The sequence below is a fragment of the Scyliorhinus canicula genome, chromosome 9 (genome assembly GCF_902713615.1).
Source record: "Scyliorhinus canicula chromosome 9, sScyCan1.1, whole genome shotgun sequence".
In the NCBI taxonomy this organism is placed as follows: domain Eukaryota; kingdom Metazoa; phylum Chordata; class Chondrichthyes; order Carcharhiniformes; family Scyliorhinidae; genus Scyliorhinus; species Scyliorhinus canicula.
The window spans coordinates 39,085,613-39,113,398 of NC_052154.1; the positions used below are offsets into that span (position 1 = coordinate 39,085,613).

General features: G+C 41.5%; 2 protein-coding genes across 5 annotated transcripts in view; one reads left to right on the forward strand and one right to left on the reverse strand.

Annotated features, from left to right (window-relative positions):
* Positions 1 to 398: 398 nt before the first annotated feature.
* cep89 (centrosomal protein 89) overlaps positions 399 to 27,786 on the reverse strand; it is a 184,901-nt gene continuing 157,513 nt past the window's right edge. Inside the window, exons 19-20 of the mRNA XM_038806548.1 lie at positions 12,364 to 12,533; positions 399 to 4,182 (exon numbers count right to left, since the gene is read on the reverse strand). Of these exons, the coding sequence (XP_038662476.1) occupies positions 3,741 to 4,182; positions 12,364 to 12,533 (612 nt within the window). The 3' untranslated portion in view covers positions 399 to 3,740. The remainder of the gene's footprint in view (positions 4,183 to 12,363; positions 12,534 to 27,786) is intronic.
* On the forward strand, positions 12,529 to 26,333 carry zgc:165481 (uncharacterized protein LOC100073327 homolog). 4 transcript variants are annotated; one of them, XM_038806549.1, is made up of 4 exons: positions 12,529 to 12,688; positions 20,377 to 20,540; positions 22,574 to 22,730; positions 24,893 to 26,333. In XM_038806549.1, exon 4 carries the CDS (start codon positions 24,909 to 24,911, stop codon positions 25,632 to 25,634), a length of 726 nt encoding a protein of 241 aa, XP_038662477.1. In that variant the 5' UTR covers positions 12,529 to 12,688; positions 20,377 to 20,540; positions 22,574 to 22,730; positions 24,893 to 24,908; the 3' UTR covers positions 25,635 to 26,333. The 4 variants fall into 4 exon arrangements, with proteins under 4 accessions (XP_038662477.1, XP_038662480.1, XP_038662478.1 ...); XM_038806550.1 differs by lacking the exon at positions 12,529 to 12,688 and adding an exon at positions 18,436 to 18,497; XM_038806552.1 differs by lacking the exon at positions 22,574 to 22,730.

The window sequence follows — 27,786 nt, forward strand, 5'->3', positions numbered from 1 at the left end:
ACACAGGCCACCCTACAAGTCCACCTGGCCAGTGGCACGGATCGCGGCCGAGTGTGGCGGCAATGGACACAATCGGCAGCCACCGTCCCGGGTTCCCGACCACTCAGACCACACGTCACCCGAGTGGTCGGGAACTCGGCCCATTGGGGGCGGAGCACTGCGGGAGGGCCTGCCGATGACACGCCAACGTCATTGCAATGGTATGCGGCACGCTTACGTCACTTCTGGGGGTGCAGAGAATGGCTGATTGGCGTCAAACCAGCGCCAACCCCGATTTGGCCATCAGAGTGGATTCTCCGCCCGATCGCGATTTCGATTGTGCAACGGAGAATCTTGCCCAGAGTTTTGAAACATCCCTAGCTTGTTAAGTTATATGGATTAGCAATTTAGAACCAAACTTTTGGGTAAAACTGTTTATTTTAATTCTTACATCTAACAAAGATGAACTAGAAATGTATACAATTGTCACAAAAACACCCTCACAAAGGCATTGATAGAAGACATAATGGAAACAATGCAAATGTTTTGTATAGGTTGGCAAATGTTATTGTAAACTGAAGTGTTATTTTACCACAAAAAGTTTTAGTACTTGCAAACATTTTAAATACATGCTTTTCCTACTGTTATGTTTATTCCTTATTGGTATGCCATAAATTTGATGGTCCATCTAAGTGAAATATTCACACATATGTTTCAGTAAATTCAATGTTAATGAAAAGCAATTTAACTAAGTGTTCTTAACATTTAATAAACTCATTATGAACTTGTGATTATGAACTTGAGCAGATACACAGATGAAACATTTCCTCCTTGGTTAGCTTTGGAGGATACCAATCATTACTAATAAACATTCTCTTGTCTAATTTATTGATTTTACTTCAATCAGGAGTCACATTCAAGTTGAAGTACAAAATGTTTATAGAGATACTCTGCAATTTACTGACAATTCTCATCATACTCATTTGCCCAATGTCCAGAGGACAGAGAAAAAAATAATGTTTTTAATAAATTTGTTTCCAATATATAAATTTCAGAACCCTGTATACAAAAGTCCCAATGGTATAAATTTCAGTCATTCCCCCCAGCCCCATCCTTCCAAAATTCAAAAGCCCCAAATTGTGCAATGCCCCTTAGCTGCACAAAACTCACTTCTATACATAATTGTGTCTGCAAATCACTGTATGAAAAGATTAAGGATATAATGACTAATTATCATTAAAAAAGAAAGTTACCATTTCATTTTATTCTGTGTCTAGGAAACACTGATACACGATTAAACTAAATTTCAAAGGGAAATGAAGGACAAGATTTCCCAGTCTCATAATGGCAGCACATACTGCAGGATATTTGACGACTCGGCCAAAAGTTCATTGACTATCTGTGGGACTGGACAATTCCAGCAGCGGGTGGGGCTGTATGTCCATGTCTCTGAATGGGTGCAAGCATCCGCTAAACCAGGTGAAAATCTGGATAATTTCAACTAGAGGTGGCAGGATATATTCAGGGATGAATACCATTATGACATAAATAGAGCAGGGAAGGCATGCATCTTTAAATGACAATTTTAAAAATCTGCACATGAAGCAACTAAAAAAATAATTTTTTAGTACATATACAACATTTCTACTTTAACAAGCATATGAGTGAAAAACATAATAATTCTGAGATTTAGAAGATTGTTATATTATGAATTGTAATGCAAGTTGAATGGGGGTTGTGTGACCTTAAGTCTGCCTGACAGTAAGGTTCAAACCCCGCCACTGCAGATGGTGGAATTTGAATTCAATAAATATCTGGCATTAAAAGTCTGATGATGACCCTGAAACCATTGTCGATTGTCGTAAAAAACCATCTTGTTCACTAATGCCCTTTCGGGAAGGAAGTCTACCATCCTTACCTGGTCTGGCCTACATGTGACTCCAGATCCACAACAATGTGGGTGACTCTTAAGTTCCCTCAGGGATCGGCAATAAATGCTGGCCCAGCCAGCGATGCCCACATCCCATGAACAAATAAGAAAAGAAACATTGTGACCCACCAGGATCAGGAAATGGGTTACTTCTGGTCTTCGTCTTGGCAATGTGGTTGACTCTTAACTGCCCCCTCAAGGGCAATTAGGGATGGGCAATAAATGCTCACACAGCCTGCGACACCCACATCCCATGAACAAATAATAAAGCCAGAGTCCTTTGATTGTTAGGGATCAAAAATAAGCCTGATAAATTGTTTTACCAGGAAGAAGTTGCAAGGTTTATAAGCTTGGAGACAATGACAGCAACAATGTTAACAGTGGAGACTGTACATCTCGAAAGTCCCAGAAAAATATTGAGAATATTGGTTGTACGTGAAACTTTTCATTTACTTACAAAATGAGAGAAAGTTAATCTCTCACAGATGGATAATTAACATTTTTATCTAGATCACAAGGCCCATGTGATTGAAGTTGCCATGGGGCTGGATGTAGAGCAAGTCACTAAAAAGATCAGGTTACAGCTTTTCCTGGACTATCATTGATTATCACAATCAGTGATTTTAATCTCCCTGGATCTGGGAGGGAGCAGTTAGAAATCAAAAGATTTCCTTGATTCACTGCGCAGGAATGTGGTTGGAAGTTTATGCTCAGATTGAAAAGACCATGGCTGAATTCTCCGCACGCCAATGCCGAAATCGTGTCTGGCGCCAAGGCGGAGAATCCAGTTTCACTCATGGAATCGGGACCGAAGCTGGTTCCTCGGTTCCCGGCCCTCGAAAAGCGGGGCACTCCACCCGTATCCCCCACTTGCGGCCATTGCCTGAGGCCCACCCCGCTATTCTCCGCCCCTGACCGGCCGAAGTCCCGATGGCGTATTTCTAACATGGTCCCAGCCGTTCGGGAAACTCACAAGGTGGCTGCGGTCTTAATCCGTGGCCGCCGTGGTCGGGACGATTGGAGGGCGGGGGGGGGTCCTCATATGGGACTGTGCTTTTATTGTGCGGGCGGTCGGGGTTGGGCACATGGCCGATCAGGGGCACTATTTCTGCGGTCCAGCTCCACGATCCAAGTCCCCCATGGAGCACGGCATGGCCGCTGGAGGCCGCCGTATGCGTGGTCTCTGACCCGGAGGTGCAGGAGGCCGTATCGGCAGCTGGAGCTGCGGGCTCCACGACGTCACCTTGCAGCCAACTGGTCTTTTGACGGCAGTTTTTCTGGCATAAACGGCCACAGGTTTCACGACGGCGTGGGGACATAGTCCCTGAAATGGAGAATCCATCCTCATATTCAACGTGAGTTAAAACAAGGCTGGAAGAGTCTCCAAGAAAAGAAAACTGTGATAGACAGTTGAAAATTACCTGTATGAGGCTGAGAAAATAAAAGAACAGGAATAAACCCTCAGGAGCCAAGAATCACTTTAGATTGATTCAGGGAAAATTGACTGCCTACGTTAAGGGCAGTGTAAAATATACTTGCAAAGTGTCTTTTTTGGTTGGCCTATGAAAAAATATTCTATTATGTTGTTTAAAGTATAAGTTGCCTGCAACAAGAAAATAGGGTTTAATCAATAGTCCTGCAAAAAGAAAATAGGATTTAATCAATAGTTCTTTTCAGTCAGTTATTACAGTAAAAGTTTTGAAACTTGAAATCTTGTCATATCATTCTTTAAGCTATCAATTGAAGTTTGAATTTTTTTTGTTATCGGTCAACAAAGATTGTAACAACATTTACAGGAATAACACATTTGAAAACATCCCTGGTGGTCTTATTAAGAGTAGAAATCATGCTCATTTTTGTCACTTTCATCAGAGGAAGCAATTTGTTGTTGATCCGAGTCAGACTCAAACATTGGGCTCTTAACACTTTCTTCTCTGGGCTTTTGCTTTCTTTGTTGAGTGATAGCACAATCTCCACTTTCAGCCACATGATGAGACAAACGTTCATCAATGTTTGGCTGCAGGTAATTTTCATGTGTCCTTCTATCTTCTATCCTTCTAGCGGAGGCGAGCATCACATCACAGTAGCTGAATGCTCTGAAATCCGACTGGCTGCCTAAATATCTGTGAGGGTTTACTTCTGAAGCTGATCGATCAAATTTGACAGTGTCCAAGAGATTACTTTTATGTAAAGTGCCATGCAAAAGATCTTTTATCCGCCGATTTTCTCGTGTGGTTGATTCCCAAACCGTCTCAAGTTCAGATTCTACTTGTCTAAAGGAAACAGACAGTTAGATCTATTAGCTTTACTGAACATTTATTTTATCTGCACGACTAGGAGTTAAATAATGTAAAAATTCAACTTGTATTCGGCCTTCAGTCTCTCTGGTATAAATTCTTCATATTGTTAGGAGAATTCTACAATTAGTCTGCTTTGGATAAATGACCCATAATGCTCAGAAACAAAGAGGATTGAGAATTACTTTAAACAAAACTACTCAAAATGTTGCTATGTTTTATCTGTACTTAGTATTAACATGGTTGAGAACAAATCACTCGAGTGAAAGTTCAACTGAAATGAAAAATTACAGGTTTCATTAGTAATAATAATTCACTGTAAACACTGTATAAAGTATGCTGACAAAGAAAGCACAAATCAGTACCCATATTTCAATTGGACGGCATTGTCTTTCATAGTGATGCCACACTATTTATAATTCACCATATTATATTGTTCTATAGGTTTAAATAAGGCTTTATTGATGACATTGATTAAATAAGTGGAATTTAGAAACACTGCATTTGCTGCTGTACATTGAAAAAAAATTGCTTGATGAATAAATCAAAAAATGTAGGTTAAACACTCAGGTTTTTGCAAGAATATTAGTTTGTTCTATTGTCTAAGATCCAGTTTATTTTAAGGAGGCAGAAAAAAATAACAGGTACAGTTCCAACATCTTCTCATTATCCTGGGATCCTTCTTAGAAAGTACATGCATCCTTATGCTGGGTGAAAATAGGGTCAGGGTTGGTTACAGAAGTGTAAGTACCCAACAAATTCTGTCTTAACTGACACTTGCACTAAATATTGTATAGAAGCAGTAGAGAACTACAACTAGCATGGAAGCCAAGAAAAGGTATTGCTTGGAGGAGATTAGGGGAGAAATAGAGATGTTGAGAGAAGGAGCAAAGTGACTGGAGAAAAGACCACCATCATGTCGTGAATGAAAAATAAACTAGTGTTGGACAATTAGGATTGCAGGCCTTGAGGGAGGAAGTAAAGCAAAGGCCATGGAAGGTTACTTCTCTAGGTGGTCTCAAAGTTTCAATGGGAGAGCAGGAAGGTCACAGCAGAAATTCCAGGCGCTAGTAACTAAACTCTCCTTTCATAACCAGAATTTCTCATCTTTGTTATCACGCCGATGAATCGATATTGCACAGTCTCTGATTTTAGTATACCTAAAATAACATACAGTATTCTAACTGTGACCTAACTAATGTTTTCTTCAAATATATGTCTTTACTCTGATATTCCATATTCATAATTATCAGATCCAAAAACTTTTTGGCAGTAAGATTTTATCTTATGAGATCCATGACTTTATTGAAACAGGGGACAAAAGCAAGGAAGTTACGCTGAACATTTAGAAATTAATATTTATGCCTCAATTGGAGTATTGTGTCCAATTCTGGACACCGCACCAGGAAAGATGTCAAAGTCTTGGAGAGCATGCAGAAGACATTTACTTAAATTATATCTTACATGAGGTACTTCAGTTATGTGGTGAGATTAGAAAATGGGATTATCCTCCTTCGGTTAGAAAAGGTTAATGAGAGCTTTACTGGCTATGTTCTAATTTATGAGGGATTTTGTTAGTGCTTCCACTGGCTGATGGGACAGTACCAGAGGGCACAGATTTAGGAGAATAGGCAGAAGAACCAGACAAGGATAATTTTTTTGGGATGGTGATTTTTGGTGATCTAGAATGTACTGTGTGAAAGGGTGGTGGAAGCAGATTCAATGTTAATTTTCAAGACTTTAGATTTAGGTACGGCTGACTGCAATGTGATGAGACAAAGACTGTCCACAGTAAATTGGGTAAATCTGTTAATAGGCATAAAGACAGGAGTGCAGCAAGAGGTGTTCAAAAATATAGAACCATTTTATACTCCTAAGGGGCAAGAGTTTTAGTTGCCAAAAATAAGACATGCATGACTAAAGAGGAGAGAAACAACTAAAAGAAAAACAAAACATACAGTTGCATGAAGTAACCCAGATCTGGATAAATGGGAGAGATAAAAAGAATGCCAAAGGGCATCAAAACTAATAGCAAGAGGTGCAAAAAGAGAGAATGAAAAAAACTTGCGAGGGTTATCAAAATCAATGTAACATTTTCACAATTTTATTAAGAAAGGGTGGTCATGATAAAATAATGAATCTGGGTCAGGAACTCGGCAAAATTAACAGAAGGAAAAAACAAGACTTCCGGTGGCAGCCATGAATTAAGTGGTCGCACATTTGGCAGCTCCCGCTCGAGTATTTTTTTTCAGTCCTTTTCAACATTTACTGAGCAGATGATTTGGTGGAAAAAAGGTGTAGAGGTGGTAGAGGAAAATAAATCTCCACTGGTGGTGTCGGTGGATGGATCAGCAGACCAGAAGAGGGTCGAGAAGGAAGGAGTTGTTGGAGCATGACATTCTTCATGCACCACAGGTGAAGATGGTGGAGGGTATAGGCTCGGCCCTACCAGCCCAATATACGGAGCAGCTGGGGAACTTCTTGAAGGAGCCGTTGAGCCAGCAGAGGAGGGATGCTCAGGAGGAACTGGCTAAGGTGGGAGAACTGCTAAAAACAGGGATCGATTGGGAGGTGCAGAGGCTGGAGAACCAGAGCCAGGCCATCCAGAAAGTGAATGAGGCGGTGGGGAAGCACGAGGAGTTTACCTCGTTGGCAGCCGAGATCAGGATGATGTGGGAGACCCAGAAGCGGCTAAAGTAGAAGATGGAAAATTTGGAGAACCGCTCCCGCAGACAAAAATTTAAGAATTGTTGGGACGCAAGACGGTATCGACGGAGCGGACACTTGCTCATGTGTAGCCAAAATGATGGAGCAGCTAGAATAATAATAATCTATATTTGTGTCATAATTAGGCTTACATTAACACTGCAATGATGATGATGTACTGTGAAAATCCCCTAGTCGCCACACACAGGCGCCTGTTCGGGTACACTGAGGGAGAATTCAGAATGTTCAAATTACCAAACAGCACGTCTTTTGGGACTTTGTGGGAGGAAATTGGAGCACTTGGAGGAAATCCACGTCGACACGGAGAGAACATACAGACACCATACAGACAGTGACCCAAGCCGGGAATAAATCTGGGATCCTGGCGCTGTGAAGAAATAGTGCTAACCACTGTGCTTCCATGCAGCTGATGGAGGAGGGGGCCCTTGATCGCCCCTGGAGGTCGTCCAGGCGCCTGGGCGCTGATGAGGAAGCCGCAGGCGATTGAGCTGCCGAGGGTGTTGAGGCTCGAACAATTCCTTGACAAGAAGATTTTGCGGTGGGCTCGGCAGATGAGGAGGGACACGTAGGTAGGTAATGAGCTCCGAATGTACCAAGACCTGGGTGTGGAGCTGGCCAAGAGGAGAGCCGGGTTCAACCGAGTCAAGGCTGTCCTCTTCAGGGGGTGAAGTTCAGAATGCTGTACTCGCTCCGCCTCTGGGTGACTTACAATGGCAGTGAGCATTATTTTGGGACACCAGAGGATGCAATGGAGTTTTTGAGAGATAATGAACTGGCAGGAGGTGGAGGACATTGAACTCTGGAGGAAGTGAGAGAAGATGTTGGCCTCTCTGCCTTTTTGCTTTATTGTTTTTGGGTTGTTGGTTAGGAGAGAACCTCTCTTCTTTGAGATGTTTTTTGAAGGCTGCTGTGACGAGATGCTTGGGGAACATGGAGGATGAGTGCATTTTTAAAGAATTTCAATGTTATTTGCGCTATGGAGGTATGCGAGCGAGGGGGGAAATCAGTGGAGGGTAGGAGGTTTGGCGCCCTGGGCAGGGATGCCAGATTAGCTAGGCGGCTGGTTAATGGGAGCGCAGTGGGGGGTGGGCAGGTGGTTATCGTAATAGAAGGGGATGGGAGTGTTGATTTGGGGGGGGGGGGCTGCTGACAAAGGTGAGGCTGCTGTGGCGAAGTTAGAAAGCAGTTGATGATAGTGGACATACAGGGGTGGGCCTGGGGGGGGGGGGGGGGGGGGGTCATGTGACACGAACAGATATAGTTGATCGGCAGAGGAGGGGGCGGGGTGCCGTCTGACCAGGCTCGTCACCTGGAATGCGAGAGGGCTGAATGGGCCTGTCAAATGGTCGCGCGTGTTTGCGCATTTGAGGAGCTTGAAGGAAGATCCCAGACCTGGACTCGCACCAGTTGATTATGGGGGGTGCGGGACACACACACTTTAATAAGGTAATTGAGCCAAGTTTGGACCAGTTGAGTCTGCAGTCAGAGAGGATGTCAGTGGTAAAAAAGGGTTCACGGAGTGGAAAGGGAAGGGGAGACCCATAGAGGTTTGGGAGACTGAGGGCGAGCTTACGGATGAATCGGGTGAGTTTGGGATACTTCAGACTACACCGTGGGACAAGGCAGGGATGCCCACTCTCCATGTTGCTTTTTGCCTTGGCAATAGAGCCACTGGCAATGGTGCTTAGAGCGTCAAGGAGCTAGCGATCGATAGCTGGGGGGGAGGGGGGGGGGGGGGGCGACGTGGAGCACAGGGACTTGCTATATACGGACGATCTGCTGCTTTATATATCAGATCCACTGGGAGATATTGGGGGAATTATGAACATTTCAGAGGAGTTTGGCTGGTTTTCTGGATATAAGTTAAACATGGGGAAGAGTGAGGTCTTCCCAATCGAGACAAGGGGACAGGAGAGGAGGTTTGGCTGGCTGCCGTCTAAGATGGTGGGGGCGAGCTTTAGATATTTGGGCATCCAGGTGGCGTGGGGATGGGAACAACTACATAAATTGAATTTGGCACGGTTGGTGCAACAGATGAGGGGGTATTTTAAGAGGTGGGATAAGAGGTTATCACTGGCGGGGCGGGTGCAGACAGTGAAAATAACGGTACTCCTGAGACTCTTATTTGTTTTCCCAAACCTTCCGATCTTCATTCCAAAATCGTTTTTCAGGAAAATTAATGCTCTCATTTCTGGGTTTGTGTGGACGGTGAAATCCTCACAGGTAAAGAAGGTGCTGTTGGAATGGGGACCGGGGAGTGCGGGCTGGCCTTACCAAATATAAAGGGGTTAAAATGGGGAAGGCAGGATGGGTGGAGGGGAACAGCAGGGAGGTTGGGGTTGTGTCGAGTTATTTATTTGTTATGAGGTTTTCTGTTTGCTCTTACTCTGATTTTGGTTGTGTTTAATGATACACAAATGCCTTAATAAAAATATTTTCTAAAAAAGGAAGGAAAAAATGTGCGTGCGATTTTGAGCACACAATAGCCATCAGCAAGAACGACAACACAGGCAGAATTCGGCAAGAATAAGAAAACACAATTCTCACCGGCAAAATCACATTTTCCGATTTTCCAGACCTACCACCAGTAATGTAACGAGAAAAGCACGCTGCAACCTGGCTAGGAACAGTGTTCTGCAGTGGAGGCGGGGGGGGGGGGGGGGGGGGGGGGCAGGGCCCATTGATCTTCCGGGAGGAGGGCCACAAATGGAAGAGCCTTGGAGGAGACACTATTGGCCACAGGTATTCTGACAGTTTCCTACCTCCAGATGCCAGGGATTCAGTGCTGGAGAAAACCGCGTCTGACCTGGGGGATGGTGGACCACCTGTGTCAGGTGATGCAACAGTTGGCACTACATGGACTGGGAGGTAACCCATTGTCTGTGAATGCTCTGAATGTCTATGCCAGTGGCTCATTTCAGGGCTGCGCAGATGACCTGTGTGGTATATCCCAGTCAGCTGCACACAAGTGCATAAGAGAGGTCATAGACGTGGTATTTGCATGGGCCCACATGTACATCAACCTGGACTGGGTCCGAGTGAGCCAGGATCATGGGCTTCACCCACATAGCAGGAATGTCCAGATGCAGGGTGTTATCGACTGCACCCACATGGCTCTGCACTCCCCATGGAAGGGTGTGACTACTGGTGTCCCACAAGGAACTGGGTTGGGGCCTCAACTATTCACCATATTAATTAATGACAATGGGGATGGAAAGCAATGTATCCTAATCTGCTAATAATGCAAAGATAGGTGGCATTGTAACAAGCTCAGATGGAAGTGTAAAATTACAAAGAAATGTCGATAGATTAAATGAATGGGCAAAACTGTGGCAACTGAATTTGAGTGTTGGCAAATGGGAGGTCATTCATTTTAGATCATAAAATTAGAGCACAGAATACTTTCTAAAGGGCAAAATGTTCGAAGCAGCAGAGGTCTAATGAGTCAGAATCACAGGATTGTTACAACTCAGGAGGAAGCTAATTGGCCTACCATACCTCCACTGGAGACTTGGGGTCCAGGTATATAGATCCTGAAAAAGTCATTGACAGGTACAAAAAATAATCATATTGATTAATGGAATGCTGGTATTTATGTCTAGAGGAGTAGAAAAGAAGAAGGTAGAAATATGCTGCAGCTATACAGAGTCTTGATTAGGCTACACCTGGAGTACTTTGAGCAACTCCGAGACCCATACCTTACAGAGGCTATATTGTTGTTGAAGCGTGCGCAGGGTAGGTTATACCTGGACTCCAAGGCTTAAATTAGGAGGAGGAATTCCAAAAAGCAGAGTTGTATTTCCTGGAATTTGGAACATTAAGGAGTGATTTGATCAAAGTTTAAGATATTAGGGGAACAGATAGATTAGATAAAGAAAGCATTTTCCCTGTTTGGGGAGTTTAGGACTCAGGGCAGAGTCTGTAAATTAGAGCCAGACCTTCCAGGGATGAACAAAAGAAACATTTCTACATGCAAACGGTGGTAGAAATTTGGATCTCTCTTCTGCAAATAGCAATTGATGCTGAATCAATTGTTAATTTGTAAACTGAGATTGATAGACTCTTGTGAACCAAAGGTTTTAAAGGATATGGGGCAAAGGTGGGTATATAGAATTAGGTCATAGATCATCCATGATTGCATTAAGTGGCATAACTGGCTCAAGCAGACAAATGGTCAATTCTTGTTCCTGTGTTCTATTTGTACTCAAACCCTCTGGGAATTATGCATTTTAGCAACAGTTGACAGTTCAGAATGGAATCTGCCAATTATATTTTATTACTTAATTGTACAAAGATATAATGGGGCTTCATAGGAACAGTACTGTTCAAAGAATATAAATATTGTTCACTCTGCATTACTAATTAAGTATTTTTGTTTAGTATTTTTATACATTGCTCTTTTCAAAAATAAGAGTACTAGTAAATTTGTACAGATTAAAATGGCCTAAATACAAAAATATCTTCAGGAACTCCCAAAGTGCTAAATGTATCAAAATATTATTGGTTATTATCCATTGTGCTGTTTTTAACTTCATTTAATTCTTATAAATGGCTCTGCAAGCAGCGGTTGCTGCTTTAACTACTAAATGGTTCAGTAACTACAGCAACCTGGCTGCTTGAACCTATTATCCCATAAAAAACAATGAAGAGCTGTGAAAGAAGATGGTGATTAGGTTTGTTTCATTGCTCTCTCTCTCTCACTCTGCAGATAATGGGACTGCACTGCACAGCTGCCAATAGGATGCACATCGCTGCTGACAAGTACTGCTAGAAACAGGATTGCATTCTTCTCACAATCATAACCTCTCTTTTGCAAGGACGAGTTTAGCTTAGTCTCAGCTTTCCCTTCAATATCCTAGACACTGCCAACATGTATTATATGAATGACGTCTGGTATTTGTCTCTGTTCCTCCTCATCCTGTACCAACTGAGAGGATTAACTGAATTTTTTCATCTTGCAGTGCTTCAATCAACATTACAGAGCTGACAACATTGAACAATCTGATAATTTTACCAGCATTATTAACTCAAAGGAAAATTTACCATTTCAAGCAGCAGTATAAATCTAGAACCAATTGGTCGGATTATGTTGATACTGCTCCTCATTCACAAATTCTATATATTATATTTCTAACAGTCAATCTATTCAGTGCTGGCAGGAAGCAGAAAGAAACAAGTAGCTACAAATCTTGAAACAGGTTCTGTTGTGGTTTCTGGTGTCAAAAAGGGAAAATGTTATTAAAACCAAGTTAACTGAATTTTGACTTCTTTCACCATTTGTTTCTCTGCTTTCATGTCAAATTTAGCGTATAAGATAAGCCATTCAAAAAAGTGCCAGATGGGAACACTAGAATACAGGAACCTGCAGCTGTGCATCTTTTTATCTACCAGTTTGCTCTAATTGGCTTGCTCTGCCTATGACTGCTTTACCTTTGCTGTTCAAGCAGTCCATCAAGGGTTTCCTGCTTGTCCTTCAGTAGCTGCTGGAGATGCCGTATTTCCCGCTGGTACTGAGCAGTCCTTCTGGCAAAATCCTCTTCTTGTTCCTTCATACGGTTGTTGATGTCTCCTAGCTTCACTGCAGCTTTTGTTTTGTACATCTGTGTGAATGAATAGAATGATACTGTTACAGTCATTTCACTGCTGTACGGCAAGTGCTTATACAATGATAAACTACTGGCCTGTGGATTACCCAGAGAAAAACATTTTTCCAGACCGAAATGAAAGCTTTTGAAGGTGATTAAGGAATGATCAGGTATGTTTTTTTTAATTTTAAATAGGATATTCACATGGAGGATATTCACATGGAAGGGTTGAACCAACAAAGGTTTCATAACATAACTAAATCTGGTATCTTTCTTTAAACTTGTTTCCTTTAACCTTTTTGGGTTTAAACATTCTTGTTTTCCACAAACTGTTATGTAGAGGCATTTATGGGGGTGACATGCTTGTTTTGCTGTATCTATAATACCATGTATGATTTGTTAATAGAAGTAAAATTAGATAGAAGAGATACATCAAAAATTTTATTTAGAAAAATGCAATGCTGCCTTTCTGTAGGTTAAATATTTATGATTAAAGGATAATAAAACCATTAGGGTTGTAGATTAAAAATTAAAATCCATAATAGCCCAACACTTAAATCTATATTCTTCAGAATTCAAATTTCCTATCAGGAATGTAATAAAATGCTAATACGTAGAATGTTTATTTATCACTTAAAATCGTACGGTATTCAAACTCATGATGAATGCATCAGACTAATAGTCCTTGAGATCTGCCCCCAAAGCTGCATCCACATAAATGGAGCTGATCCTATACAATTTGCTCTCTGTTAGATACAGTCACCAAGCACTATCTCAGACTGCAAACAAACAATTAGACATTGTTATGTAATAAGGTAGCCACATAAAAATAATTAAAAACATGAAAATACCATGTTAACTTGATTTGGATCTATATTGGCTTCTATACAGTTAGATGGCCTTGGTAAAGAAACAGCTGTAAACAAGTTGAACTGAAATCTATCAAACAGAAGGTCAAAAGGCTGTGAGTCAGTGTTTAACAGGTTTGCCTCATTTGAGTAAGTTCAGCTCGTTCTCAATTCAGATATTAGTTGGAGCGCTACTTAGAAGGAAGAGATGTTTCAAAGGAATAAAATTAAGATCCTGCTTTAGGTCACACTACTTGAATGCTGCCTCCTCACAATCAATGAAAAAAACTAAAGAGACAAAGATACTTTTATAGCTCTAACCTAGGGCTAATTGCAAACCTCAAAGACTGAAAAATAGTTTCAGCAGTGATAAAGTTTATAAAGCATCATTTCCAGTCTTCAAGACAATTCAATGTTTCACAATCGATGAAGTATATTCTTCAAGCATGATCACAGTTGTAATGCAGGGAAACACTGCAGTCAATATACATGTAGCAGAGTCCCATTAACAGCAAAGCTCAAAGTGATTAAATGATATTTTAGTGATATTGATTGAGGGATAAATATTGCCAGTTTAACAGAATCGCCTAGGTTGGAAATTCAGGTATTGAGGGCACCTGGTGTCATAGTGATCCAAAAAGACAGCACTGCCTCAACACTACACTGAAATGCCGGCCATGATTTTGAGTTCCAAGTCTCTGGAATGGGGTCTAACCACAGACTTCCAGCTCAAAGGTGAGTGTGCTACCATGGAGTCATAGGAACATAGAAATTTGCAGGTTCAGAAAATACAGTTTTGTCCATTCCGTGCACCAAGTTTCATATTATACTGTTAACTATATACCATAAATTATTTTCTCCCCAAATACCCACCCATCTCTTAAAATTGCTCTCAACTGTAATTATTTTGCTGGCCAGCCCATTCCAAACAATTTTCTAATGCTTCTCCAGATCCCACAAAATCAGTTCCCGACACCTCAGATGTCCAATCTCTCGGGCCCTCCCACTTTACTTCCCTGGAGAAGCTGAGTTCCATGATAGAGCTGCAAGTATCCCACCTCAAAAATATTAACAAATCAGCAGCGAAAGTCATGAACATGAAAATGGAGTGGGGCCAGCAGATTTGCTCTGCCTGCCCCCAACCCAACAGAAGTGATTACACCGAAATTCAACCCAAATATGTGTGAACTAGCTACACCAGATCTTTTCCTTTTTATGCCACTACAAGCCTTGCTGTGGTCATGGGGTAAATAGTTTCTCAGGGCTCAATTTGTCGATATCTTTAAGGAACTTGATTGCTTCAATAAGATGCCCATACAATCTTCTCTTATAATGTGGAAGTAAATTCAACCTCTTCAGTATCTGCTATTGCTCAGGGGTACCTGATGCTACAAATAGCTCACTGGTACCCCTGTTTCAAAATGCCTTCCTGTAATGATGACCACAACTACATGCAGTATTTAGTGTAGGGATGAACCAATGACTTGAATGGACTCAATATTATATTCTGCAATTTATATTCTCATCCAGTGTATTATACAATCAAAATCCTATTCACCTTATCAAATGCTGCTGCACCATGCAGATAGTTGTAACTATCTATTCAATGCTTCCACACCTGCCTTATGTGGTGCTGTTGACTAACATTATTTACTTTACAGTTCAAATGTTCATTCTACACTGAATTTCATGTCATTTCTCAGCTTAATTTCCTAATCTACTTTGATTCCTCTGCACCTAAACTGCCTTTGCATGATAGTTTACAGTTTCACCCTCCACATTTTAGTGTCATAAGCAAATTTGGACACCTTTGTCTACATTTTCATTTAGAATCACAGTACTGAAGGAGGCCATTTATCAAGCCGGATCGGTACTGTCTGTACATGTCAATTCACTCCACGTGATTCCTCAGGTGATGAAGGAGCTGCGCTCCAAAAGCTACTGATTCGAAACAAACCTGTTGGACTTTAACCTGGTATTATAAGGCTTCTTACTGTGCCCACCCCAGTCTAACGCCAACATCTTCACATCATAGCTTTAGTCCAAACATGGACAAAAGGGTTGAATTCAAGAGGTGTGGTGAGAGTGACTGCCCTCAGCATAGAGGCAGGATTCATATTTTCATTTTTAAAACTATCCATGATTGAACAACTTAAGCTGTTTTTTACTAGCCATGGGCATGAACTGAATGTTTTACACTGCCGACATCAATTTGGAATAATCAGCAGAATATGAATCAAATTGCAGAAAGCCATTTAAAAACATAGGGTCTGATGGAAGTATCTCTAAATATAAATAAATAGCAATATAGTCTATTTTATCTTCTTATATTTAAATAACTTTTGATTAATGTGGCTGATGTCAAGTGCCAGGATATCAGATCAGGTCCAAATTATAAAATTACAGGTAGTTTGACTCTCCTGTTCTATGAAGAGACAGAAAGTGTGCTTGAAAAAAACCCACAGAAAAGTTGGTTTACTAAGGAAGTTGAAGCACTTGTCAAGAGGAAGAAGAAGGCTTATGTTAGGATGAGACATGAAGGCTCAGTTAGGGCACTTGAGAGTTACAAGTTAGCCAGGAAGGATCTAAAGGGAGAGTTAAGAAGAGCGAGGAGAGGACACGAAAAGTCGTTGGCGGACAGGATCAAGGAAAACCCCAAGGCTTTCTATAGGTATATCAGGAACAAAAGAATGACTAGAGTAAAATTAGGGCCAATCAAGGATAGTAGAGGGAAGTTGTGTGTGGAATCAGAGGAGATAGGGGAAGCGTTAAATGGATATTTTTCATCACTGGAGAAAGACAATGTTGTCAAGGAGAATACTCAGGTTCAGTCGACCAGGCTAGATGGAATTGAGGTTCAAAAGGAGGATGTGTTATCAATTTTGGAAAATGTCAAAATAGATAAGTCCCCTGGGCCAGATGGGATTTATCCTAGGATTCTCTGGGAAGCCAGGGAGGAGATTGCAGAGCCTTTTTCCTTGATCTTTATGTCGTCTTTGTCGACAGGAATAGTGCCGGAAGACTGGAGGATAGCAAATGTTGTCCCCTTGTTCAAGAAGGGGAGTAGAGACAACCCTGGTAATTATAGACCTGTGAGCCTTACTTCGGTTGTGGGTAAAATGTTGGAAAAGGTTATAAGAGATAGGGTTTATAATCATCTTGAAAAGAACAAGTTGATTAGCGATAGTCAACACGATTTTGTGAAGGGTAGGTCATGCCTCACAAACCTTATTGAGTTTTTTGAGAAGGTGACCAAACAGGTGGATGAGGGTAAAGCGGTTGATGTGGTGTATATGGATTTCAGCAAGGCATTTGATAAGGTTCCCCACGGTAGGCTATTGCAGAAAATAAGGAAGTATGGGATTGAAGGTGATTTAGGGGTTTGGATCAGTAATTGGCTAGCTAAAAGAAGACAGAGGGTGGTGGTTGATGGCAAATGTTCATCCTGGAGTTCAGTTACTAGTGGTGTACCGCAAGAATCTGTTTTGGGGCCACTGCTGTTTGTCATTTTTATAAATGACCTGGAAGAGGGTGTAAAAGGATGGGTTAGTAAATTTGCAGATGACACGAAGGGCGGTGGAGTTGTGGATTGTGCTGAAGGATGTTATAGGATACAGAGGGACATAGATAAGCTGCAGAGCTGGGCTGAGAGGTGGCAGATGGAGTTTAATGCGGAAAAGTGTGAGGTGGTTCACTTTGGAAGGAGTAACAGGAATGCAGAGTACTGGGCTAATGGCAAGATTCTTGGTAGTGTAGATAAACAAAGAGATCTCGGCATCCAGGTACATAAATCCCTGAAAGTTGCCACCCAGGTTAATAGGGCTGTTAAGAAGGCATATGGTGTGCTAGCCTTTATCAGTAGGGGGATTGAGTTTCGGAGCCACAAGGTCATGCTGCAGCTGTACATAACTCTGGTGCGGCCGCTCCTGGAGTACTGCGTGCAGTTCTGGTCACCACATTACAGGAAGGATGTGGAAGCTTTGGAAAGGGTTCAGAGGAGATTTACTAGGATGTTGCCTGGTATGGAGGGAAGGTCTTACAAGGAAAGGCTCAGGGACTTGCGGTTGTTTTCGTTAAGAGAGGAGAAGGCTGAGAGGTGACTTAATAGAGACATATAAGATAGTCAGAGGGTTAGAAAGGGTGGACAGTGAGAGTCTTTTTCCTCGGATGGTGATGACCAACACGAGGGGACATAGCTTTAAATTGAGGGGTGGTAGATATAGGGCAGATGTCAGAGGCAGTTTCTTTACTCAAGAGAGTAGTAGGGGTGTGGAACGCCCTGCCTGCAACAGTAGTAGACTCGCCAACTTTAAGGGCATTTAAGTGGTCACTGGATAGACATATGGATGAAAATGGAATAGTGTAGGTCAGATAGGCTTCAGATGATTTCACAGGTCGGCGCAACATCGAGGGCCGAAGGGCCCATACTGCGCTGTAATGTTCTATGTTCTATTAGGCGACTTTAATTAACCTCCATAATTTAGAACAGTGTTCTTCAAAGTCGGGCGCGCGATCCGCGGGCGGGTGTCGGGAGGGTCACGGAGCTGTTGTCCGTGGCGCTCCCGATCGCGCAAATCCCCGCGCAGCAGCCAGCTTTTCATAATGCCGGCTGCAAGCGGCCGGGAACATGTCAAAAAAAATTTGGCCGCATTGCGCATACGATGATCGGCACGCATGCGCATTCCGCGAACATGTCAAAAAAATATTCGGCCGCATTGCACATGCGCGCACGATGATCGGTGCGCATGCACAAATCGGGCACGCATGCCCAGTGCGACCCCTATTTTTTTTAAACAGTTGCAGCTTTTTGTTTTACAAGTTCTGTAGTGGTTTTTATTCATTTAATTTTTATTTTTTTCATTTATTTTCATTTTTGTTTACAAGTTCGGGGGGGTTTTATTCATTTTTTTCATTTATTTAACTTTTTTTTTTACAAGTTCAGGTGGGGGGGGGGGTGTTTATTTGATAACATTTTACAGGAAAAAAATTCTGAACTTTGGACAGATGGAGACTCCATACTTTCCGACATCGAAAGGCTTCACCTTCATCCAACAGGTTCCATTGGAGGAGCGTGTACGAGGGCCAAAGGGACCCAAAACCATTTCCTCCATTTTTGTCAGCAGCAAACAAGGTAAGAGAAAATGGTGGGTCGCGCAAGTCGGCCGGAGTGGGTCACGAAAGTCGGCAGGGTTGGGTCCCAAACGTTGGCCGGTTGGTAAAAATGGGTCCCCGGAAAAAAAGTTTGAAGAACACTGATTTAGAAAATCCCAAGTGGTTTTGAGTCACAGCTGGTAAATGTAATGCATAAGCATTTCATGACTCTAAGTGTCATTGACCTGAATGGAAAAGAAAATCAGGGCAGGTATAAGTGAGCTGTTGGTTTGCCAGCCACAAACGTTACAATTATAACCACTGCATCCAACCAATAAATAACAGTAATCAACAAAGCTAACAGGCAAAACTGTAGAACACAAGTCAGAGAACGTCATAATCAAATTCAATAGTGCACAAGTCTTCAGCATTGTTGATCGAGGCACAAAGGAGAAAGTCAAAGGTGTGAGTCAATGCCAAGAACAGCCACAAGATTGATCCCTTACTGCTGGATATTCAAGTAATTAATAGAGACTGGTGAAACTTGGCACTAGAAATGTGATTCGGCTGCACCAATTCTTTGTGTGTTAAATGGCCTCATAAATTCCAATATAGCGGGCAGGAAGTGCTCTGCTTGCCATATTGATCAGCATTTCCTTAAGAAACCTAACTTCAGAGCTATGGAAAACACTGAAACCCTGATAGAATTTAGGACCTGTTTCTGATTCTGGTATGCCTCAGCACTCAATTTTCAATGTGCTAAATTCACCTGGGAAACTTGTGACACAAACAGGCAGAAAGGACACTTTAACAGCTGCCTTTGAAGTTGAAAGAGGAGAGCAGCAAAGTAGATAGTGGGAAAGAGTAGCAGCTGCCACAAGAGGGTGGAGGATAATGACATTTAATGCAGGGTACCTTACCCACAGTGGGTAATCAGGAGGCACCTTTCCTACGTTAACTTTACTTCAGAGCAGTGCATGAGGTGACTTTGCTTTATATACTCTAAAGCCAGAACTTTAGCCTATAACCAAAGCTGACAGCACTGCTTGTGCCTGACAAGGTCACCGTGGCCCTCAACTTTTATTTTACAGACTCCTTTCAGGCTTTAGCAGGTGACATCAGCAACAATGCCCCGATTCACTACCTATGGAGAGTACTAGGTTGTCTGCAAGGTACCATAGACTGCACCACATATCCTTTTTTTCTCTCCATCCAGAGCATGAGTCAGGCCCAATCACTGATAACAGTTATGTGAGGGGCGCTGTGACCCCCAACAATAGCCAACACTTAGGACACCTTGTTATCAGTGGATTCTTCATGCTGCATCAGCATACCGAAATGAGGTCCAATATTTTGAAAACATCAAGCCTCAATGATCACAGCAATAAGTACTGGCCTTGCCAGTGATGCTCAATTCCATTAAATAATTAAAGAAGCAGGTGTGTCGGGGGCAGAGGGGCCCAAAATGGTGATCTAATTGTAGACCAAAGAGTGGTCAATGCTTGGAACAGATTTATGGATAGAACAGAACTCTGGATAAAATTGAGAACTCCAAAATTATTTTAAAATAACTGGATGCTACAATAAGAGGGAACATTGCGGATGGATGAACCAAGATTGACCAGAAAGACGTCCTCATCTGTAATTATCCTGTGGTTTCAGTTAGAAAAGCCATAAAGATGGATAAGCTTTCAAGTTAAAAAGTAAACAGAAAAACTTGAAGTTTTGATAAAAAATGCTATTCAGGCAGATTAGGTGATGTTTTGACCTGTATTTAACACATGCAGTATCCTGATACAAACTGCTGGATGTGTGGGTGTTGTTTGTTGAAGTAGTTCTTGTTAGAACATAGCGTTTGCTGTTAACTCCAAGGTATTTTGAAAAAACTCTGAGGATTCAATATCCTGTTTGTTTCACAGGATTTTGCGAAAGCAAAGCAATTCTCAATTGCTTGTAGGATGAAGGATGCGCTTTCTACCTTTCAAGTCATGTTGATGCACAGTTTACATTTTGGGAAGTTCTGCAGACTACACAGACTCAGAATGCATAGATTTGGTTGAAAGATCCAAACTACTACTGTAAGGTAAAACATATTTTTGTTTAAAACTGTATTTTGGACATTAGAAATTGAAGATTAAAAATTTCAATTCCTGAGAAAAGATGACAAATTTTGAATTATTTGATTGTGGTGATGATTATTTGAATCAATTTTAAGGCCAGGATTTGACATTGATCAAGTGCACGCAACATTACAGTTGTCGGGTGCGTACGAGAGTCTTTCATGTACTTGCCAACAATTAAATGCACAATTAAGCCCATTAAGGAGGCAATTGATGGCAATCTTACTTGACCCGTCCACTTTTACGGTTGGTGGATAAGCCAATTGGCCAGGTGGCCTTCACATTTTTGCAACAATCACGTTCCAGGGTGGGATAAAATGTCCATGATGATATAAAATAAAAGACATGTTTGAGGGCTGAGTTACTATTAAGTCTGCTGTTAGGTGCTTCAATTTGTTGTGCAGAGTTTTGCAACTTTTCTTTGAGATAATTTCATTTATACAGTACTGCAGCTCCTGGCGGCAGCTCGCACCAGCTGTCAAGCCTTCAGGAGGCTCACTGGAAACGCCCACCCTCACCTCGCTCAGTCCACCCTTGTCTCACCCGCACCCCGGCAGCACTGAGCCTTTATCAGTGAGTGTTTCACACTGGTTGCCAGTTAATTGGCCAGCCAGTCTGAAATGGCAGTTGGGGTCAGATTGCACCAGGAAGCGCATATCATGTCCGCTCCCGGTCTTGCCAATCACATGTGCCCGATGAGTGCAAGATTCAGGCCCAAGTTCCTTTTCAACATAAATGTTGATATAAAAGTGTTACTCAAAAATCACAACATGTTGAAGCTTTGTGCTCATATACAATTTTTTTGATATAGGAAGAGTTGAAAAAAATCAGGATATTCCAAATGTCCTTAGGAACTGAGTGAAATTCAAGACATTAGATCTGTAGTTACCCTTTTAATAAATCAACATCTTTCTCAAATGCTACAAAGATTACAGTCATTCTCTAATTTAAATTTGGAGACAAACAAAACAAGATATATCTAGTTATGAAATAAAGCATTACCCCGGTTTCTCATGCAAACTTTTCTCATTGTCTATGCTCCTAGGAGTGACTGTAAAATTCTAACTCTACAATTATTTTTGAGACATCAATATTTTAAATCAAACTTTTATACCTTTTCACCAGATGATTTAATCTATTCTACTCCGAGGAATGAACCTGGATTTGAATCAAATTCTAAGAATACTTGTAGCCAGACTACTAATCTAAGTTCACATTGGTTCAGCTTTGTATGTGGGCAATATACCAAACATCATTTTCCTGCACCATAATGTAACTGCCCTACAACATTAAATGAGTATATAATGGACTTGTATAGACTGGACCTTTAAAAGGGCTTGCGGAAGTGCTGTGCAATAGCAATAAACATGACCCTTTATGTATCCGCCTTTTTAAGCAATTAGCACAGTTTGCACCTCCTTCATAGATCTTTAAAGAAAATTAGCATTTGCTTCTAATGTACATGAGCTCAACTGATAATTTTATATTTCCACATAACTTGGTCCTGAACTACAAATCTTCACTCCATCCAAGGTCATATGTCTTTGCCATGTTTAATCGTCAGTACCATCTAGCTGTGGAAACCAATTTCTGTTCACAGCCCTAGGGGAGAATGGACTTAAGGGTGCCGATTAATTAGATTGCTTTATCCTGGAATGCATTGAGCTTCGCGAGTGTTGTTCCAGCTACACCTATCCAACAATTGGAAAGTATTCCATCACCTTCTGGACTTGTGTCTTGTAGATGGTAGACAGGCTTTGGGGAATTGTGAGGCGAGCCATTTGGCAGAGAATACTCAGCTGCTGACTTTTTCTATTCCACTTGTTTCTGGTTGTTTGTCACCTCCACCACCCCATCCAGTATGTTAACTAACAGTACACTTTATAATCCAAATAGATTATCCCAGTGTTTATCTTCCAAATAAACCTCCTCCCACCCTACCTCACCTGACCTTATTGGCATAATTTTTCTTCTTTTCTTCTTTGTATTTATCTAGCTTCCCATTAGTTGATGGCGATGCCATTGAATGCCAAACAGGAGTAGTTTAACTCTCTCTTGTTGGAGATGATCATCACTTAATGCTTGTGTGGTGCACGTTTTAATTCCACTTATCAGGCCAAGCCTGGATGTTGTTGAGATCTCGAAACAGACAGGTGTGTACTGCTACATTACCTAAGGAATTGTGAATGGAGCTAAACACTTCAATCATCTGTAAACTGCCCCACCTCTGACTTTATGATAGAGGGAAAGTAATGATGAACCATTTGTAAATAGTTGTGCCTAGAACGTTGTCCTGAGGATATCCTAGGGCTGCTTCCTTTATTCCAGGCACCAGAGCAATTTCCCCTGATCCTTCACTCAGGTTTCTTGGTGCCACACTTGCTTGAATATGCCTCTATGTTAAGGACAGTCACTCTCATCCCACCTCTGTATTTCAACTTATGTCTACTATTGGACCAAGACTGAGTCATGCCTGGAGCCAAGTAACCCTGGCAAAAACCAAACATCATAACATCTTGCATTTAGTATGCGTTTATCTAGATCAATTATTTTAATTCATTAACAATGAAAAACAATCTTAAACTGAGAAAAATATAGTTAGGTAGTTGATTCTAGAGCCTTACATTTACAAACAATTTACTGACTTCTAATTTACCTGTGGGATTTATAAGCATTTAAAAATACCAGTATCCCTAGAGTAACTAGTTGAGCAGTGGCCTTAAAGGGCAAGCTAGGTAACTTAAAACATCAAAACTGCACACCATTTTGGAGATATAATATGAGACATGTGAATATTCTGAAAGCCCTTTCAATTCCTCATTTATGGGCAGATAGAAAATAATCTAATAATAAACTATGCATTCGTTGTTATTTGAAAGAAAGGTCATTACATTCAGCTGACATGGTCAGAAACATACCTGTAGGTAAAAGGACAGCAGAAATTGATTTTTGCTTGAGAAACCAGCATATACAATAGTAAAAAACAAATAAAAATGTTCAAATAGAATTGGAAAAACTTGCTTCGGTTTGGATTTAGTCAGTTTAAGTGCGCAGACATATTTCACCAAATTCAAGCGCAGATACAAATCAGTGAATTTTGTATATCCTAGTGTACGATCCAGGTAAAGTCCAGACTCGCTTGTTGGACCAATACGTTAAATTTCTTAAATACTGAAAATTATTTCTTTAAGAAAAATTCAAGCTAAACATATGAGTAAGCTGCTTGTGAGGCCAGCTTCATGTTTAGCAATGCAGTTACCTCATGTTAGTTCATAATATTATAATAAAACTGCCATTCTAACCAGGCCAATAGCCTGGTGCAATGAAAATGATGTTGTTACGAGAGCTCATCAGTGTCATAGAAGGACATATTTTAACAGTACAGACAATACAAATGGTGTCACAAACAGGATGACCAGTTCTCGGGGAGAAATTAAGGGACACTTCAGCATGGTGGGCAATATGACCAGGTTTGAGGGGGCGGGGGCAATTGTACTGGTAATGCTGTGAGAACGGAAAGAACATAGAACATACAGTGCAGAAGGAGGCCATTCGGCCCATCGAGTCTGCACCGACCCACTTAAGCCCTCACTTCCTCCCTAATCCCATAACCCAATAACCCCTCCTAACCTTTTTGGTCACTAAGGGCAATTTAGCATGGCCAATCCACCTAACTTGCACATCTTTGGACCGTGGGAGAAAACCGGAGGAAACCCACGCAGACACGGGGAGAACGTGCAGACTCCACACAGACAGTGACCCAGTGGGGAATCGAACCTGGGACCCTAGCGCAGTGAGGCCACAGTACTATCCATTTGTGCTACCGTGCTGCCCCTAGTGAGCATGTGATGCCATCTGATGTACAAGTCATGAATCAAAACTAGGGGCCATAACAGCATCACGGCAGCAAACAACTGAGGACAAACGCCCAATATCCGGGATGGTGGAATTGTTGCCACCCTAGTCACAAATCTAACCATATCGGTTATTGGTCCATCTTTTGATTAGCCACAAGCAGCCTGACAGGCTATGCCTCCTTGTTAATAATATTATTTTAGGAAAATGGAAATAGTGACTATTTCCACCATTTTGATCAAAGGAAAGAACAAAATAGTGTGCTGCAGTAGTGAACCAACAGTTCAGTTAGACAAAGTTCAACGGCATAGTTTCCAATTAACATATATAGGCAGAATATATTGCTTACTTTAAAGGTTAAATGTGAATCAATCTCTATTATGAACCAATTAATATAAATCTATGTACTGTTTCTCGAGAATGTATTTTTTTCTATTACGTGCCTTTTTTCTTTTCCCAGTGTGTTTGATTTAAAGATGAGCTGCTCTCACACAGAAGGAGACAAGAGCATTTCAAGTGCTGATCTGGAATGTAAAATCTGTTACCAAAAGTACAATGGTCACAGCCGAAAGCCTAAGATTCTGGACTGTTTACACAGAGTATGTGCAAAATGTCTAAACAAAATCCTAGATATCAGTGATGGTTCCCAATGCATTAGCTGTCCCTTCTGTCGCCATGAAACAGAGGTCCATGAGGATGAAATTGCAAGTCTCCCTGATGATACCAACATCATGTGCAAACTTATAGCAAGAGACAGGACAACATGGAATTCAGGTTGCAAAGAAGTAGTTTTAACACCAAAGAACTTGACTTCCTCCAGTTCAACTCTTGGTTCTTCTAACTGCTTGGTTATTACTATAAGGGAGGTACAAAGGAATTCCCCGAGGACTCCAAGCATACATACCACCTCTGACTACTATGCAGATCACAGTCTTGACACTATGTCTGTTACATCCCAAAGCAGGATTGATCAAGATGTGTTCTCTAAAATTTGTAACCGTGTGCCAAGAATACTCGTGTGGCTATTAGGTTTCTTCTATTTCAGTTCATTGCCACTTGGAATTTATCTTCTTGTAATCCAAAAGGTGACTCTGGGAATTGTGTGCGTCAGCCTTGTTCCTTCTAGTCTGACTGTTTGCTTGGTCTATGGTTTTTGTCAGTGCCTCTGTCAGGGTATATGTGATTGCTCATCCAGAAGCTAATAGTTGCTACCAGACACTACATCAGAATCATGGATTTGGCAAGGACACCCAAACAAAGGTGTCTGTGACAATAAGTATTCAATTGACCAAGAATCCACAGATTTCTGGCGCCACTGTTCCAAGTTTTGATTATCTTTTGTGTGGGAAAATGCTTTCTGATTTCACTCCTAAATATTTCAACTCTAATTTTAAAGAAATAGTTGCACTTTTATAGTACCTTTCATGACCGTAGGATGTTCCAAAGAGTTTAACAGCCAATTAAGTATTTAAAAAATATAGGCACTGTTGTAATGTAGAACATACGGCAGCCAATTTGCACACAGGAAGACGTCATAGAATTATGCTCCTAGGTCTGGATTCCTGCACCGGAAGACTTTTCTCTATCTATTCTACTATTACCATTTTAATTTTTTTCCATTATTGCCTTTATCATTTTAAGCACCTCGATTAGGTCGCTGCTCAACCTTCGTAACTCAAGGAAATACAGACCCAGTTTATGCAAACTATCCTCAATTTAACCCCTTCAGCCCTATTGTCAGTCTGGTGAATCTATACTGTACTCCATCTGAAATCAATATATCCTTCCTGAGGTGTGGTATCCAAAACGGAATGCAGTACTTGAGATGGATTCTGTACAAACATCGCTTTCTTCCTGTTGTATTCCAAACTTCTTTGAAATAAAGATCAATATTCAGTTCACCTTTTTGATTACATTTTGTACCTGTTCACTAACTTTTAGTGATTTGTACACATGGTTATCTAAACCCCTATGTTCCCTACATTCCTCACTATTAAAAAACAATCAATTTGTGTTTCTCAGATCCAAGTTGGATAATCTAACATTAACCATTGAAATCTATCTGCCAAATTTTTAACACTCACTTAGTCAGTCTCTGGCTTATTGTAAGTTCCTGTGCCTTCCAACTTAGTGTCACCTGCAAACTTCAATATATAACATTCTAATCCTTTATCCAAAGTTGGGGCCTTGATAGGGATTCATGGGAAACACCAATGTGACATTCAACCAAAGAACATTTCCTTTATCCCTACTCTCAATCTCTACCTTCTAATTACCCTGGAGTGAAAACCAATAGTTCAGGAGATTTGATTATCTTAAATCCCATTATTCACCCCACTAGGGGCTTTTCATAGTAACTTCATTTGAAGCCTACTTGTGACAATAAGCGATTTTCATTTCTTTTCATTTTACTACCATTTTATACTTGTTTTAAATTAATTAATTTCCTTACCGTAAGTACTTTTAGGGTATCACATACCTGTGGCTCAAATTACCCATTTAACAAGAACTGCTGTTTCCCCCCAACATTGATGCAGCCTCCAACACTCTGTTTAAGAAAAAAATTATAATAGTGACAGCTGCCTGGCTGTGGTCGTGGAAGACAACCCCTTCAGGGAATAGTCAGCTGCGGCAGCTGTGGCCTAGTGGCTATCATGGGTGCAATGGGAAGGTCCCTTGTGGGATTAATTTCAGTCCCATCTTTCCTGCTGTGAGTCCACCTTGATATATTGACTGTGATTTGGGCAAATGTGCAAATTCCACATGCTGACTGGAAATCATAGTCAGCATAGGATAAGGAGCCTTTTAATCTCCTTAATGGCCTACCCGCCACTTGCAGCCTCTTTAAAAATTGCTCTATGTCAGGATTATGGCTGAAACCAGCGCAACAGCTGATGATGCAAGACTGCAGGTCCGGCCACCTCTGAACCTGACCCCATGGCCTACAGAAGATCCTGTCCATAGTCTCACGTCCATATGTGGCTCATATTCTCCTTAATGGTGTGCCTCATTTTAATAAACCATTTTAAAATTCTTGCAACGCTTGGCTAGGGTGTCAAAGGCCATAGGGCAGCACAGTAGTACAGTGCTTAGTATTGTTGCTTCACAGCGCCAGGTCCCATGTTCGATTCCGGCTTGGGTCACTGTCTGTGCAGGGTCGGCACGTTCTCCCCGTGTCTGCGTGGGTTTCCTCCGGGTGATCCGGTTTCCTCCCACAAGTCCCAAAAACCGTGATTGCTAGGTGAATTGGACATTCTGAATTGTCCCTCAGGGTACCCGAACAGGCACCGTAGTGCGGCGACTGGGGGCTTTTCACAGTAACTTCATTGCAGTGTAATGTAAGCCTACTTGTGA